The 18,497-nt window shown below is 40.2% G+C and overlaps 1 protein-coding gene across 1 annotated transcript; it reads left to right on the top strand.

Annotated features, from left to right (window-relative positions):
* The first annotated feature begins 5,984 nt into the window (after window positions 1-5,984).
* LOC128056098 (40S ribosomal protein S18-like) lies at window positions 5,985-6,514 on the top strand. Its single transcript, XM_052648782.1, has one exon. It carries the CDS (start codon window positions 6,013-6,015, stop codon window positions 6,469-6,471), a length of 459 nt encoding a protein of 152 aa, XP_052504742.1. The 5' UTR covers window positions 5,985-6,012; the 3' UTR covers window positions 6,472-6,514.
* The last annotated feature ends 11,983 nt before the right edge of the window (window positions 6,515-18,497 follow it).

Raw genomic sequence — 18,497 nt, 5'->3', positions numbered from 1 at the left:
GAAAATACAAAAACCTTACCTGGGAAATGAAATGCAATTTCTATCTCACAGAGATTACCAAAATAAGACCCACAATACCATCCAGACACATGGTTCAGTATTTCTTTTCAAAAGGGATAAAGTAACTTGTTGATCAAGTTATCTCAAAAGGATTAATAAAGGATTTTTTTTTGTTTTTTTTTTTAGCATATCCAACACATCACTTCTTGGGTTTCTGTCAAGCTTTTCCTCTATATCTGTAATGGACCATCCACAGACTGCTATTTTTGCTGTGATTTCTTCTGTTGTTCAGTTTACCCTTAAGACCTGTATAAAATAATAATGACATGTCTTTACCATAAAGTAAAGAGTCCATGAAATAACTACAGATGCCACCTTCCCATATTGTATCTTTCTCTACTGATATTGGTACTATACTTCAGGAATTGTGTAAGTGAAGAATGATGCTTTGATGTAACAGGCTGTTCCTTTTTGTTCTCCAGTTTTGTTTGATTTGGGAGAAACTCTGCTTAATCCCTTCTATAAAATTCCCTGAAGTTACTCTTGCAGTGTGCAGTATGGGTTTAGGATAAATAAATTGCACAATATTGAAAATACCCTTTCATGAAGCTATTGTATTTTGTATAATATTTGAAAATGAACTGTGGAATTTAGTTTTTACTCAGCATTTAGAAAAAATAGAGGGGAGAAGGAGGGGGAAAAAGAGTCTTAGCAGCTGTGTATTTTTTTAAAATAATAAGAAAATAGCATTCCCCAGAATTTCCAGTAAAACCCATAAGGTTTAAGCAGTTCATCCTTAAAGTATGTGTGGGATGCTGGGAGCTCCCTAGCTTTTCCAGGCAACCCCACCCCCCAAAAAAACTCCCCACAAGAAAACAAAAGCAGATGGGCTGCATCTGAACGAATGAAACTCCCTAGAGGCCAGAGCTCTCTGCTCTAAATGCTAATAGAGTGAGTAATCAGAAACCTACATTTGGTAAATTATTTATCTTATCTCTGGAACTCAGCAAAGCATCGAAGGCAGCAACTTCTGTAGAAAGATGTTGTTGGTCAAGCGCTCCAGCTGGAATTTGTACTTTTACTAGAAAAGGGAAAAGTTCAGAGACAAGAGTGGCTCGTGAAGCATTTTTTTTTTTTTAAATGACCACGGGCAAAGCCAAGGAAAACTGACTTCACAGTTCTGTGGAACAGGTCTGGTTCATGTTTTGTCTAATGGGCCTTACGTTCCATCTGTATTAGGGTAATGGCAAAGGAAACCAATAGATAATAAAGTTCCCTGAAGAATTGAGAATAGGTTCCTGCACTCCTCATCTCCACTCTCCCCTGGCAAAGGGCAGCCAGCCAGAGTGACCGGAAGCCGAGGTTCTGAAACCCAAGCTTCCTGCATCCAAATTGCCAGGAGGGCTTGTTAAAACCCGAAGTGCTAGGTCTCAACCCCCAAATTTCTCACTGTGTAGGCTTGCTGGGGTGAGGCCTGGTGATGTGCATTTCTGCATTTTGAACAAGTGCCCAGATGCTGCTGTTGTTGGTTCAAGGACCACACTTGGAGAACCACTGGCGTGGAGGGTGGGGTCTTTCTGGAATTTGGTTTGACTTCTGTAGAATTTAAGCATCCTCCCTTGGGATGAGGTATGGCAATTTAGAGGTTTAAGAGCTGTGACTGGGATTCTGAAGGTGGGATTACCCTAGAAATGAATCTTAGCACAGTCACTTATTTTACAAAACATATTTACTGGATAAGTCAATTCCATCCATGGTTAACATTACAGTTAAGAGTGCATACACTTGCTTTGCATCCCTCACAGTCTCAGGTACTTCTGAGTTCAGTAGAATTAACCAAATTAAAAAGTAAACATTTCTGGGAATTCCCTGGCAGTGTAGTCAATAGGACTCCTTGCTTTCAATGCCAAGGGTTCAATCCTTGGTCAGGAACTAAGATTCCACAAGCCGAGTGTGGCTCGGCCAAAATAAAAAGGAAGTAAAGGTTTTGTTTGAATAAATATGCTTGTATAAATCACATTCATATTTATAAACACATTAAAAAGTCTGTGTTGTCTCTACCCAACTTCATTAGTTCTTCCACATCGTAAACTCAATTTTGACAGGTAAAATTGTGAAATAAAAGAAACCCAAATGACACCTTTCCCTTTGTTTCTTTTCTTCAGACAACAAACATATTTGTAGCACACACTGTATCCATGAGTAGTACGCAGACACAAACACATAAATATAAGACAGGGCCTTGAATCTAAGGAGAGATGAGAAAAGTGAAAGGGAAGTCGCTCAGTCGTGTTCGACTCTTCGAGACCCCATGGATTGCAGCCCACCAGGCTCCTCCGTCCATGGGATTTTCCAGGCAAGAGTACTGGAGTGGGGTGCCATTGCCTTCTCCGAAGTTAAAGGAACTCCCCACCAAATGTGGTGGCCAGGCAATGCTTTTACAAAAAGTGGCACTTTCGTTGGCTCTGTTCAAAATCCTTTCATGGCTTCCTATCATCCTTCTGATAAAATCGATATTCGACCGAATGGCATACACAGCTCTTTAAATATACATATAACATATAAAACTTTATTTTATATATATATAAAATTTTATTTTTTTAATTTTAGTTCGGGTTGCACTGAGTCTTCCCTGTTGCATGGGCTTGTCTCTAGTTGCAGAGAATGGGGGCTACTCTCTAGCTGCTGTGCCCAGGCTTCTCATTGCGATGCCTTCTGTTGTTGCACAGCACAGCCTCTAGATGTACGGGCTTCAGTAGTTGCGGTTCTCTGGCTCTAGCACACAGGCTCAGTAGTTGTGGAGCACTGGTTGTTACTCTCTGGCATGTGGGATCTTCCCGGTTCAGGGATCGAACCCGAATCTGCTGCATTGGCAGGCAGGTTCTTTACCTATGAGCCACCACGGAAGCCCTACACAGCTCTTTATAATCACCTGTGTTTACCTGTCCAGTTGGATTTCTTTCCATTCCTTTTTCACCACAGGGGCCATACTCAGCAACAAGGTAAGAGGCTGTCTGTGATCATGTGAATTTCAAATGTAACTGTAATTGACTGTAATCCTCTACAGAGCACCCTTCCCTTTTCTCAAACAGGGGCAGACTACAGATCTCTCTGGAAGGGAGTATTGTGAGGGGCAGCTGGAAAGTGACTGCCTTATGATCTGTTGGACTTTACTTCAGTGAGCAGTCAATTGTGTACATAATGCTTCACTGTCCTTACTTTGTGTGCTTTTTGTGGCAGGACAGATCGAACTGAAAAGCAATGATTTTTCTTAACCTCACAGAAGTGCAAACTTTCCCTCAATTTTTTGCTTACAAATTTTTGGACCCTGCTTACTACCATATGATGTATTTTTCCTGTCCATGCAAATGCGTGCCTCTGAGTGTTGACATATGCTGTTCCTTCTTGCTGAAATTTGAATTTCCCCATCCTGTCCTTTGACTGGTTGACTCTTTTCTTCCTGTTTATGTTTCAAGACCCTCATCAGTTGCTACCTCCTCTCGAAAGCCTTTCTTGACCCTGAAGTTCAGATTTAGAAGGTGTCATCACTTTCTTTGCATACGTTGTCCTTACTGTGGTCACTGTTGGGCAAGTGTTGAACCGTGTGAGGTGCTCATCAAATGCTTGTGAAGAAAGAGGCCAGTAATGTATAAGCAAAGAGAGATGGGAAAATACAAGTCTCGTTCTGGGGACAAATTCTATCCTGCCCTGATCCACCCCTCACTAATGTGGACAGAAAGACATGCAGTTATAAGCAGAAGACCTCAGAATAGTGGAGCCTTAGTTTCCTCATCTCTAAAACTGGGATAATGTCAGTATTTGCCTCATGGTGAGGTCCCAGGGAAAGTGTCTATAAGGCACTTAGCACTGGTCTTGGCACATAGAAAGTGAAGGCTAGCGATTATTTGCTATATTAGATTAATTCCACAGTTTTATCTGGGGGCGGGGGAGGGGGGAAGTTGTCATTTGGCTTACCAAGGTGATCTTTCCTAGGCACCTGAGTAAATGACTGGGATCAAATCTATTATCCAAATTTAGACCCCAAGTCTCTGAAAGACATAGGTGGCACTTTGGAGCTTTCTTGTGTTACTGATGAGTCTAACAGTTGAGCAGATGAGCAGTATGAAGTGAGATCTCCTGGGACTGAGACTACCCCAGGGACAGGGGAGGGGAAGTAGTGCAGTTTCCATATCAGAAGGGCTTCTTGCAGAGAAGTAGCTTTGTTTTGAGTTCTCCAAGAGTACAGATTAAGATCAAAAGAAGGCAAATTAAAGTTACAAAAAAACAGATTTTAATTTAACATTTAAAAGCTTCCGAATAAGTATAGTTGTATGGAACCAGCTGGCTCTTGAGGCAGCAAACTCCTTTTTAGTAGCAGTAATCAGGGTCTAGATAATCAAGAATGATGTATCTAGGATCTCAGCTTTAAGATTCTTGATTCTGAAATATGGAAGGCTTTTAAGCTTCTTTATTTTCTTGGGCTCCAAAATCACTGTGGATGGTGACGGCAGCCAGGAAATTAAAAGACGCTTGCTCCTTGGAAGAAAAGCTATGACCAATCTCGACAGCATATTAAGAAGCAGAGACATCGCTTTGCTGACAAAGGTCCATATAGTCAAAGCTATGGTTTTTCCAGTAGTCATGTATTAATGTGAGAGCTGGACCATAAAGAAGGCTGAGCACCGAAGAATTGATGCTTTTGAACTGTGGTGTTGGAGAAGACTCTTGAGAGTCCCTTGGACAGCAAGGAGATCAAACCAGTCAACCCTAAAGAAAATCAACCCTGAATACTCATTGGAAGGATGAATGCTGAGGCTGAAGGTCCAAAACTCTGGTCACCTGATGTGAAGAGGCGATTCATTTGAAAAGACCCTGAAGTTGGGAAAGATTGAGGGCAGGAGGAAAAGGGGATGACAGAGGATAAGAGGGTTGGATGGCATCACCGACTCAATGGACATGAGTTGGAACAAACTCTGGGAGATGGTGAAGGACAAGGAAGCCTGGCATACTATAGTCCATGGGGTCACAGAGTCGGACACGACTGAGGGACTGAACAACAGTTAAGGTTCTACTGCAACCAAGAACTTGGGAGTTCAAAGACTTGGCTTCAAATCCCAGATTTACTCTGAGATAGCCACCTAACCTATCTTTGTTTCAGTGTCTTTATCTGGAATGGGGATAGCAACCCAATTTTCCTCAATATCAGAGGGTTAAATCTTTCAAAATATGTAACTACTTTAGCACAGTTAATATAGTTAACACCTGGTAAAAGGTAGCTCTTTTTATTATCCGGTTCAACATTTTCTCATGGGTGTGCTCATGTAAATTCTTATCAATGTCTAGGAACTTTTTCACCTATGAAGCTTAATGATATGTTACCATTCCCTTCTCAGTGTTTCCACATCTGAGCTCACTCATTTTGGTTAATCTAGGTACCACTCAGCCATCCCCAGAGATGAGGCAGAGGAGACTCTACACCTAAGCCCAGGGATTGAGTGTCTTCTGGATAGGTTCCAGAGTAAATGCCCTTTTCCTTTAAGTGACATAAATAGTCCAGCCACTGTTTCCAAGCTTGGTTAAGAAGAGGAACGGACCTGTTTCCCCTAGTGTCCCCTGAGTGCTGATAACTGGATGCCAAGGAGTTGGCCAGATCATGTGGGATAGGCAGCTGTCTACATGGTGTAATTTGAGGGGTTTGAGGAAATCCCCCTGCTTAAAATATCTTCCTCCAATGGCCAGGACACATGCCTGAAATGTATTACTTATTCTTCAGAGTAAGGTAATGCTGAAATGCAATTGTTATCCAGGAGGGGACTCACACTCAGCCATTATCATTCACTAGCACCTCAGTATAAATCAATTTATCAGATTCCTTGGTTGAATAGAGCCCCAAAGATAAGCAGGCAAAAGACAAATAGGTCTTAATGAGGGAAACTGATCCCAAAGCCTCAGAAGTAAGAGGCACTGGGCTCTTCCACTGGAGGCCTACACGCCGCCGCTGGGGCCGCCGCCATGTCTCTAGTAATTCCTGAGAAGTTCCAGCACATCTTGCGAGTACTCAACACCAACATCGATGGGCGGCAGGAAATTGCCTTTGCCATCACTGCAATTAAAGGTGTGGGACGAAGATATGCTCATGTGGTGTTGAGGAAAGCGGACATCGACCTCACCAAGAGGGCAGGAGAGCTCACTGAGGACGAGGTGGAACATGTGATCACCATTATGCAGAATCCACGCCAATACAAGATCCCAGACTGGTTCTTAAACAGACAGAAGGACGTGAAGGACGGAAAATACAGCCAGGTCCTGGCCAATGGTCTAGACAACAAACTCCGCGAAGACCTGGAGCGCCTGAAGAAGATTCGGGCCCACAGGGGGCTGCGCCACTTCTGGGGACTCCGTGTTCAAGGCCAGCACACCAACACCACAGGCCGCCGTGGTCGCACTGTGGGTGTGTCCAAGAAGAAATAATGTGTGGGTGCTGTGTGAATAAATAGTTTATACAGTTAAAAAAAAAAAATAAGTAAGAGGCACTGGGCCACTCAGGTGAGAGGGCCTGTGAAGACGGTCAGAATGGTTTAGGGGAAGCAGGAATTTGCATATTACTACAATTGTAGACATTAAAAAAAATAACACTTGTTTCCTCTTTGGGCTTATATTCTTAGGTTGTTTCCCCAAAGAGGAATTCCCAGATTAAAATTAAAGTTTTGATTCCATGACACCAAAATGCTACAGAGCCACCAGTTCAGCGTAAATGTTCTTGGGTTGAATTATCTTTATATAATTTGTACAACTGTCCTTGCAGAAGGCCACTTATTTTTTTATTCAACCATAAGTTTTTGAGCTTACAGTAAGTGCCAGGTGTCATATTAGGCTCTGGGAATACCAGACAAAAATCAGCAATTCCTACCTTCATACATTCTAATTATTAATCAGTTTGAGACAATTCAACTATTCTTGGATTTTATCTTTCTGTTGTATTCGTGACATTTTTATTCTTTTATTCCCCTTGACTCAATACATTTCTGCTGAAAAATAATCTGTCATTTCATCCAGACTTAAGAAGTCACATAGTACTATGTTTATTGAACTGATTCAAGCATTCCAGTAAAATTTTGCTGTAATTCCATCTTCCAGAAAAGGCCAGCATGAATAATTTGGTTAATTATCATTTTTAAGTCACTAGATACCGAGTGCCTATGATATACTTGCCAATTATTGAGTTATGTCTAGGAGGGAGCTATTATTAGGTCCAAATTACAGACAAGGAAACTGAGTCTTTAGAGGTCAAGATTACACAACTTCCAAGTGACTGAGTCAGGATTTAAACCCACCTCTGTCTGACTCCAAAACTCATGTTCATATTAAGCATGAAAGAGTAATTTCTTAAACAAACACTTTAATGGTTAACATCTAAAGATGGTTATAGAGTCATCTATAAATAATATTGTCTTGTCATAGGCTTGGATGGAAGTTCTGGATTCCTGTGTTTTTTGTAGAAGCTTTTTAACAAATTGTATTCACTGTGCTAGGGCTGTCATCATAAAATATCGCAGTCTGGTGGAATGGAAATCAATTTTTCTCACAATTCTGGAGACTAGAAGTCTGAGATCAAGATGTTGACAGGGTTGGTTTCTTCTGAAGTCCCTCTTCTTGTCTTTGTTGTCTTCAAGTGGTCTTCCCTCTTCTGTGCATCCCTTCTATGTCCTCATGAGGACATCTCTCTGTGTCCTCATACTGGATTAGAGGCCACCCATATGACCTGATTTTACCTTCATTGCCTCTTTATTTTATTATTATTATTATTATTGGCCATGTAGCATGCGGGATTTTAGTTCCCCAACCAGGGATTGAACCTATGCCCCCTGTAGTGGAAGCAAAAAATCTTTTTTTTTTTTTAAATTGGAGACTAATTACTTTATAATATTGTGGTGTGTGGTGGTTTTTGCTATACACTGACATGAATCAGCCACAGGTGTACATGTGTCCCCCATCCTGAACCTGCCTCCCACCTCCCTCCCCATCCCATCCCTCTGGGTTTTCCCAGTGCACCAGCTTTGAGTGCCCTGTTTCATGCATTGAACTTGGACTGGTCATCTATTTTGCACATGGTAATATACATGTTTCAATGCTATTCTCTCAAATCATCCCACCCTCGCCTTCTCCCACAGAGGCCAAAAGTCTATTCTTTAAATCTGTGTCTCTTTTGTTTTCTCTCATACAGGGTCATCCTTACCATCTTTGTAAATTCCATATATATGAGTTAATATACTGTATTGGTGTTTTTCTTTCTGACTTACTTCACTCTGTATAATAGGCTCCAGTTTCATCTACCTCATTAGAACTGATTCAAATGCATTCTTTTTAGTAGCTGCGTGATATTCTATTGTATATATGTACCACAACTTTCTTATCCATTCATCTGCTGACGGACATCTAGGTTGCTCCCATGTCCTGGTTATTGTAAACAGTGCTGCAATGAACATTGGGGTACATGTGTCTCTTTCAATTATAGTTTTCTCAGTGTGTATGCTTAGCAGTGGGATTGCTTGGTTGTATGGCAGTTCTGTTATCAGTTTTTTAAGGAATCTCCACACTGTTCTCCATAGTGGCTGTACTAGTTTGCATTCCCACCAACAGTGGAAGAGGGTTCCCTTTTCTCCACACCCTCTCCAGCATTTATTGTTTGTAGACTTTTTGATGGCAGCCATTCTGACTGATGTGAGATGGTACCTCATTGTGATTTTTATTTGCATTTCTCTAGTAATGAGTAATGTTGAGCATCTTTTTATGTGTTTGTTAGCCATCTGTATGTCTTCTTTGGAGAAATGTCTGGTTAGTTCTTTAGCCCATTTTTTGATTGGGTCTTTTATTTTTCTGGTATTGAGCTGTATGAGCTGTTTGTATATTTTTAAGATTAATTCTTTGTCAGTTGCTTTGTTTGCTATTATTTACTCCCACTCTGAAGGCTGTTTTTTCACCTTGCTTATACTTTCCTTCATTGTGCAAAAGTTTTTAAGTTTAATTAGGTCTCATTTGTTTATTTTTGCTTTTATTTCCATTATTCTGGGAGGTGGGTCATAGAGGATATTGCTATGATTTATGTCAGCGAGTGTTTTGCCTGTGTTTTCCTCTAGGAGTTTTATAATTTCCGGTTTTACATTTAGATCTTTAATCCATTTTGAATTTATTTTTGTGTATGGTTTTGAGTTTATTTTTGTGTATGGTGTTAGAACAAAGCTAGTCGAGCTGATGGAATTCCAGTTGAGCTATTTCACATCTTAAAATATGATGCTGTGAAAGTGCTCCATGCAATATGCCGGCAAACTTGGAAAACTCAGCAGTGGCCACAGGACTGGAAAAGGTCAGTTTTCATTCCAATCCCAAAGAAAGGCAATACCAAAGGATGCCCAAACTACTGCACAATTGCACTCATCTCACACACTAGTAAAGTAATGGTCAAAATTCTCCAAGCCAGGCTTCAACAGTATGTGAACCATGAACTTCCAGATGTTCAAGCTGGACTTAGAAAAGGCAGAGGAACCAGAGATCAAATTGCCAACATCCACTGGATTATCAAAATAGCAACAGAGTTCCAGAAAAACATCTACTTCTATTTTATTGACTATGCCAAAGCCTTTGACTGTGTGGACCACAACAAACTCTGGAAAATTCTGAAAGAGATGGGAATACCAGACCACCTGACCTGCCTCTTGAGAAATCTGTATGCAGGTCAGGAAGCAACAGTTAGAACTGGACATGCAACAACAGACTGGTTCCAAATAGGGAAAGGAGTACGTCAAGGCTGTATATTGTCACCCTGCTTATTTAACTTCTATGCAGAGTACATCATGAGAAACACTGGGCTAGAAGAAGCACAAACTGGAATCAAGATTGCTGGGAGAAATATCAATAACCTCAGATATACAGATGACACCACCCTTATGGCAGAAAGTGAAGAAGAACTAAAGAGCCTCTTGATGAAAGTGAAAGAGGAGAGTGAAAAAGTTGGCTTAAAGCTCAACATTCAGAAAACTAAGATCATGGCATCTGATCCCATCACTTCACGGCAAAGAGATGGGGAAACAGTAGAAATAGTATCAAACTTTAATTTTTGGGGCTCCAAAATCACTGCAGATGGTGATTGCAGCCATGAAATTAAAAGATGCTCGCTCCTTGGAAGAAAAATTATGACCAACTTAGATAGCATATTCAAAAGCAGAGACTTTACTCTGCCAACAAAGGTCCGTCCAGTCAAAGCTGTGGTTTTTCCAGTAGTCACGTATGGATGTGAGAGTTGGACTATAAAGAAAGCTGAGTGCCAAAGAATTGACGCTTTTGAACTGTGATGTTGGAGAAAACTCTTGAGAGTCCCTTGGACTGCAAGGAGATCCAACCAGTCCATCCTAAAGGAGATCAGTCATGAGTGTTCATTGGAAGGACTGATGCTGAAGTTGAAACTCCAAGACTTTGGCCACCTGATGCAAAGAACTGACTCATTTGAAAAGACTCTGATGCTGGGAAAGATTGAAGGCAGGAGGAGAAGGGGACGACAGAGGATGAGATGGCTGGATGGCATCACCAGCTCAATGGACATGAGTTTGGGTAAACTCTGTGAATTGGCAATGGACAGGGAAGTCTGGCGTGCCACAGTCCATGGGGCCGCAAAGAGTTGGACAGGACTGAGCAACTGAACTGAACTCTACTGATGGTGAAAGTGTTCCAGTTTCATTCTTTTACAGGTGGTTGACCAGTTTTCCCAGAACCACTTGTTAAAGAGATTGTCTTTTCTCCACTTATATTTTTCCCTCCTTTGTCAAAGATAAGGTGTCTATAGGTGCATGGATTTATCTCTGGGCTTTTTATTTTCTTCCATTGATCTATATTTCTGTCTTTGTGCCAGTACCATATTGTCTTGATGACTGCAGCTTTGCAATATAGTCTAAAGTCAGGCAGGTGGATTTCTCCAGTTCCATTCTTCTTTCTCAAGACTGCTTTGGCTCTCTGAGGTTTTTTTGTAGTTCCATACAAATTGTGAAATTATTTATTCTAGTTCTGTGAAAAATACCATTGGTAGCTTGATAGGGATTGCATTGACTCTATAGATTGCTTTGGGTGATATACTCATTTTTACTATATTGATTCCTCTAATCCATGAATATGGTATATTTCTCCATCTATTTGTGTCATCTTTGTTTTCTTTCATCAGTGTTTTATAGTTTTTTATAAATAGGTCTTTGGTTTCTTTAGGTAGATTTATTCCTAAATATTTTATTCTTTTCATCACAGTGATGAATGGGATTGTTTCCTTAATTTCTCTATTTTCTTATTGTTAGTGTATAGGAATGCAAGGGATTTCTGTGTATTAATTTTATATCCTGCAGCTTTACCATATTCATTGATTAGCTCTAGTAATTTTCTGGTGATGTCTTCAGGGTTTTCTATGTGGAGGATCATGTCATCTGCAAACAGTGAGAGTTTTAATTCTTCTTTTCCAATCTGGATTCCTTTTATTTCTTTTTCTTCTCTGATTGCTGTGGGTAAAACTTCCAAAACTATATTGAATAGTAGTGGTGAGAGTGGGCACTCTTGTCTTGTTCCTGACTTTAGGGGCAATGCTTTCAATTTTTTGCCATTGAGGATAATGTTTGCTGTGGGTTTATCATATATGGCTTTTATTACGTTGAGGTATGTGCCTTCTATGCCTGCTTTCTGGAGAGTTTTTATCATAAATGGGTGTTGAATTTTGTCAAAGGCTTTCTCTGCAACTACTGAGATAATATTGTTTTTATCCTTCAATTTGGTAATGTGCGACTGAACTGAACTGTATCATATCGATTGATTTGGAAGCAAGGAATCTTAACCACTGGACCACTAGGGGATTTCCCTCGTTACCTCTTTAATGGTCCTATCTCCAAATATACATTCCAAGGTACAGAAGGGGGACAATTAAGTCATCAACATACGAATTTGGGGGCCGGAGAGACACTAATCAGCTCAAAACATAAAGTGAATCAAAAGGTAGTAATCATTACAGGAGGAGAGTTGGATAATGGCATGTTTTGCCTTATCATGTGCACTCCCATAGTTGTTTCAGAGATATTTATAAACATCCACTGTGTTCATATGAACATCCACCAGGGCCATCTTCCCTGGTGGCTCAATTAGTAAAGAAACTGCCTGTAATGCAGAAGACCTAGGTTCAATCCCTGGGTCAGGAAGATCTCCTGGATAAGGGAATGGCAACCCACTCCAGTGTTCTTGCCTGGGAAATCCCATGGATAGAGGAGCCTGGTGGGCTACAGTCCATGGGGTCACAAAGAGTTGGACGTGACTGAGCAACTAACACTTTCACTTTTACCACTGCATTCAAAGTTTGGTACTAATCTAGGAAAATATAAACTATGGAAGACATGGTTTCTGCTTTCAAGGAGCTCACAAGCTCTCTGAAGAGCCATTTAGAGAAACCAGAGTTTCTCAAGCTCAAAAGCACATCAGTGGGGCTTCCCTAATGGCTCAGTGGTATAGAACCTGCCTGGCAAGGCAGGAGAGATGAATTCAATCCTTGATCCAGGAAGATCCCACATGCTGCTGAGCACCTAAGCCTGTGAGCCACAGCTATTGAGCCTGTGCTCTTGAGCCCCAAAGCCACAAGAGAAGCCACCACAATGAGAAGCTGGAGCACCACAACTAGAGAGTAGCCCCCATTCACCACAACTAGAGAGAAGTCCATGCAGCAATGAAGACCACATAGCCAAAAATAAATAAAAATTATATATACAGTTTTTTTAAAGTGTATCAGTGCAAGCTGATGGCTTGTTAAACCATAAATCACTGAGCCCCACCCCCCGGAGTTTCTGATTGAGTGGATCTGGAGTGGGCTCAAGAATTTGCATTTCTAGCAAGTTTCCAGGTGCTGCTCATCTGGAGACCACACGCTTTCAGAACTACTGGACTAGATGGGTCAAGATCACGTGTGACGTACATGACTGAGGTGGCACAGGTGCTCTGAGAGCACGCCGGAGGGCCTTTTTCTGTTTTCATGCTAAAGCAGCTGAGGAGACAACTTGGAAAGTCCCTCTGCACCTGAAAATTCCCCAGAAAAAATTTTAGCATTTAATTGTAAACATATTACGGTAAGAAACAATGCATTGCCTATACCATTCATTTTCTACTTGGCAAATACTACCATTCATTACTAATTACATCTATATAAGAAAATAGAAAGAGCCTGAAGTGGTAATCAAGTCTGGCTTCTACCCTTGCTCTAAAAAGGCAATGGGAACTTTGGCAAGTCACTTCCTGCCTCTGAGATTTGATTTTGGTCATCTGTAAAACTAGAAAGATTAGATGAGAAGATCTTTATGTTTCCTTCAACCTCATCTTTATGTTTCAAGCTTTATGCTTCAAGCTCAATCTTCATGATTCTATATGTCTTGCCTTATCAGGATAAAAAGATTCATAAGAAGAAACTAGGACTGTGTCTTTTGCTTCTACTTATCTCGGTGGCACAGTACCTTGAACATAGTAGCTGTTCAGCAAGTATTTATAGATTAACTGACTGTATCAGTCAATACCCCTGCAAAACACAAGAGGTACTTGTCTCATAGCCATAGATTATAGCTTTCTCTCACCCTAAGGCTAACCCTTAACCCTTATCTGGTAGCTTGACTACCAGAAGCTCTCATTTTCAGCTGTCATTCTTCTTTGTCACCACTCACTCACACCGTTAACTTTCAACATTGTTCCAATCCCCATTCATTTCTCTTGGGCACAGTATTGAAGGAAATTATCCACTGGCTCTATTGTCTTTCCAGTCATTACCTTGCTTCCTGATTTTATTTAATCTGGCTTGTGGCCTTCTGTGCTCTGAGTGTGACCTTTAATACACAAAGAACTACCCCATACGTTGTCTATCTCTTAATCAGCATATGTTCTATGTATCAGGGATTGTGCCTCTCTCACCTGTGGGCCTTGGGCAAGTTATTTACCTTCCTGGCTATAATAATAATCAAGAGGATTGAAGAAAAAAAAATATGTATATGCCATATGAATATCTATCATATATTAGTGTGTATGTGAGTATATACAGCACATAAAATTAATTAGACTAGTGCTTAGCACATAGTTAGTGCTCAATTAATATTAAGTATTATCCCTAAAAATTAGACGGTACCTAATTCTCTAAGCTTTGGGTGCTTTTCTGGGCTTCCCTGGTGGTCCAGTGGTTAAGAATACACTTGCCAATGCAGGGGACACAGGTTCAATCCCTGGTCCAGGAAGATGCCAGGGAGCAACTAAGCTCATGTGTCACAACTACTGATCCTGTGTGCTGCAACTACTGAAGTGGATGAGCCCTAGAGCCTGTGCTCTGCAACAAGCAAAGCCGCTGCAATGAAAAGCCCGAGCACTGCTTGTAGACAGAAGCCTCCACTCGCCACAACTAGAGAAAGCCCAAGCGCAGCAATGAAGCCCCAGCACAGCTAAAAATAAAAAAAATTTGAGTACTTTTCTGAGAAAGGCAAAAAATTGTTCTGAAGTCTTAATTTTTGAAAGCGCAAATAGCCACTTGTTTTCTCGCTATAATATGTACAATAAAAATAGCAGGAGCAAAGATTAAGGCAAGGGAAACTCAGGATCTTAAACGTATTCTCTTTTGGGTTTAATTAAATTCCATAAAAAAAAAAAAACTATCTGTTTAGTACCTACCAAAGGGAGCTACGTGATCTTAAAAAATTTACAATATAAACTCTGCACTTGAAGAGCTTATGATCTCATTGGAGAAATATGAATCCTTTCATGGCCAACACTCAGGTAATGCTTGCTGCTCTTAAAGATGATGCTATGAAGACAGTGAGCACTTAGATAACAGAAGAGTATGATTGCAGCAAAATACTAGTACACTGATTGCTGTGAGTTTAAAAATTATTGGCTGCAATGATCAGAGAGCTGCAAGAAGCCCAAATGGCTTTGTGTTGGTTTGTAAAGACAGACTGAACTCGGGGTACATATGTAATTTGGGCTAAAGTATGTAATCTGTGTTGTCTTTACAGCCCTGCACAAGGAGACAGGCTCTTTGCCAATATAACTCCCATTCATAAGAATAACTTCAGAGTCATTCTGATGACTGCCAATGATAAGTTTGATTTTCATCTAGTGAGTGGGTGTCCCTCTAATAATGTAGCATCACTGAACACAGAAACAAGCTTAACCTATCCGGAGAAAAGTAACACTATTTCTGTAAAGAGGACAGCACAACTCCCTTGCCCTCTAAATTGAGCCCAAGATCGAACCGAGACATTCAAAGAAATGTTGACATACACTGAAGGCTAAGGCCATAAAAAATGGTTCTGTGTTTACAGTATAGTTTTCTAGTTCTGGCTGTGGTGAGCTGTCCATATTTGTTTTAGCAGAACCTAACCTAAAAAGAGAACTAGAACAGAGTTGGAAAAGAGGAAGTGTATGTTGAAAATGTAAGTTTCTCCAAATTATCAAGTGGATTTCATCCAATCATGTTAATGCATGTCTTCTTCGTCATTTGAATCTTGAACATGCTATGTGTTAACCACAGTGTATGCTACTATTCCCAAACCATAAGCTTCAAGAGATGATTTGAATAGAGAATCTTCCTAGTTTCTTCTTCAATAAAGACTGAAATAAAATCCGTCACCTTTTTCATATCTTTCACATTTTGCCTCTTGACGTCAGGAGGTCCAACTGATTTTTCTCTCTGGCTTTCTGCTTCTCATTTATTTAAAGAAACTTTTATTCATTCACTTTCCAAGTATAGGAGAATACGGAGAACATCACACAAAGCATCTTTTGCCTGCGCTGTGCAGCATGCAGGATCTTAGTTCCCCAACCAGGGGTTGAACACATGCCCCTTACGTTGAGAGCACACACACACACCCACACACACCCACCCACCCACACACACACACACAAACCCACTGGACCACCAGGGAAGTCCCCTGTCTCTCCTATCTATTTGCATCTTAGTCATCCTTCAAGATTTCACATCAAGTTCTATATCCTCCATGAGCCTTCCTTGACTTCTTCAGCCTCCTCTGAACCCTGCCCTTGTGGATGATATACCCTCAGTTAGAACTTAATCATAGCTTACCTTGTTAAATCCCTTAAACTCTTCTTGTGTTCTTTGAAAAAGCAGTTTGGCATGAAGGGGAGGGGATGGCTCTACCACTTAGGTATGGCAAATTACTTCTCTCTGTTTCTGTTTACTTACCTATAAGCCAGTGAGGATAGTAAAACTGCCTATGTCACAGGATTTATATAAGAATTCATGTAAAGTCCTTAGAAAAACACCCAGCACATCTTTGTTTTTGCTTTGTTTGTTAAATATTTGCTTTATTAATAGGCTTGGTCATTTATTATAATTGCCTTTTTTTTTTTTTTGGCCATACCACAGGGCACCTGGGAATCCTAGTTTCCTGACTGGGGGTCAAACCCATGCCCGCTGCATTGGAAGCATGGAGTTTTAACCACTGGACCACAAGGGAAGTCCCCCAGCACATCTCTGATGCTCAATTTTGGTTGCTATCACAGTCTCTCTTTTGCCCCTCTCACTTGACCCACTGTCAGCCCTTAGCTTTTATGCTCAATGGAAGAATGATTTCTGCCCTCAGTACGTTTATAATCTAGTTATAGAGACTAAACAAATGCAAAAAAATAAAGCTGTATATTATTAAATGATAAATGAGATATACAATAAACAAATGTTTCATTGCTATCTTTTTAGTGTTTTGATGTTCCATGAAATCTTTCTGAGTGAATTTTTTTTCTTTTATTTAGGTGCACTTTGTGGCTTTTCCAAGTCTTGCATCAATAATTTTATTCTATTTTTTAGAAAATGACAAACAGTCCCCTCATCAGCTTTCATACATGTGAATTTTATCTCTCTCTCTCTCACACACACACACACACAGCCCCTTTACTTTATCAGTTAAACGTGCAGAGTTTTGGAGCATTTGCCTGTTTTTGATCTGAAGCATATATTTTCCTCATCTTCTAATAAGGTATTTCTATAACAGTCTCCAGGCTTCCTATAGCCTTTGTACATTCCAAGCTGCTCTTTTTTGTTTTTACCTATCCAGTGATACCCAGGAACTATAAAATCTTTGTGTATAGCACATTCAATTAATTTTACTCAAACTCTCAGTACTAAATGTGTAAAAATCAAAAAATGAATCTAGGTTATTTTTATTTCTTTAAAAAAAAACAAATGAATTGGTAATGAATTTACATATACTTTACTGAATAACAAAAACCTTTCTTTCTGCAGCATTGCTGAGAAAATTGGAAGCTGACTAAGAGAGATTTACAAACTTGAAACAAATGTCACATCTTATCAATGACAAGAACCAGTTCTAACTTGACTTCATAGAATTCCTGACTGTTCTGCTGTTGGGACATTCTGGATTTCCTAGCTGTCCACCACTACCACAAGCACTACAACTTAAAAAGGAAACTTCAGTCTTTTTATTTATTTTAAAATTTATTTTATTGAAGTGTAGTTGATTTACAATGTTGTGTTAATTTCTGTTGTACAGCAGAGTAGTTCAGTTATACATACATATATATACATTCTTTTTCATATTCTTTTCCATTCTTTTCCATGGTTTACCACAGGATATTGAATATAGTTCCCTGTGTTATACAGTAGGACCTTGTTGTCGATCCATTCTATATGTAATAATTTGCATATGCTAATCCCAAACTCGCAATCTATCCACTCCCCCCCACAACCACAAGTCTGTCTGCGAATCTGTTTCTGTTCATAGATAGATTCATTGGTGTCATATTTTAGATTCCACATGTAAGTGATATCATATGGTATTTGTCTTTCTCTTTCTGACTTATTTCACTTGGTATGATAATCTCTAGGTCCACCCGTGTTGTAAATGGCGTCCTTTCACTCTATTTTATGACTGAGTATTACAATATATTCTCTTTTATGGCATATCTTCTTTATTCATCTGTCAATGGACATTTAGGTTATTTCCATGTCTTGGCTATTTTATATAGTGCTGCTATGAACATAGGGATGCATGTATCTTTTTGTATTATAGTTTTGTCCCTATGTATGTCCTGAAGTGGGATTGCTGGATCATATAGCAACTCTATTTTTTGTTTTTTGAGGAACCTCTATACTGTTCTCCATCGGAGAAGGTGATGGCACCCCACTCCAGTACTCTTGCCTGGAAAACCCCATGGACAGAGGAGCCTGGTAGGCTGCAGTCCATGGGTCTAGAAGAGTCGGACACGACTGAGCAACTTCACTATCACTTTTCACTTCCATGCATTGGAGAAAGAAATGGCAACCCACTCCAGTGTTCTTGCCTGGAGAATCCCAGGGACGGGGAAGCCTGGTGGGCTGCCGTCTTTGAGGTCGCACAGAGTCGGACATGACTGAAGCGACTTAGCAGCAGCAGCATACTGTTCTCCATAGTGGCTGCACCAACTTACATTTCCACCAACAG

Source organism: Budorcas taxicolor, chromosome 11 (genome assembly GCF_023091745.1).
Source record: "Budorcas taxicolor isolate Tak-1 chromosome 11, Takin1.1, whole genome shotgun sequence".
Taxonomy (NCBI): domain Eukaryota; kingdom Metazoa; phylum Chordata; class Mammalia; order Artiodactyla; family Bovidae; genus Budorcas; species Budorcas taxicolor.
This window is presented reverse-complemented; position numbering and strand designations above follow the sequence as displayed.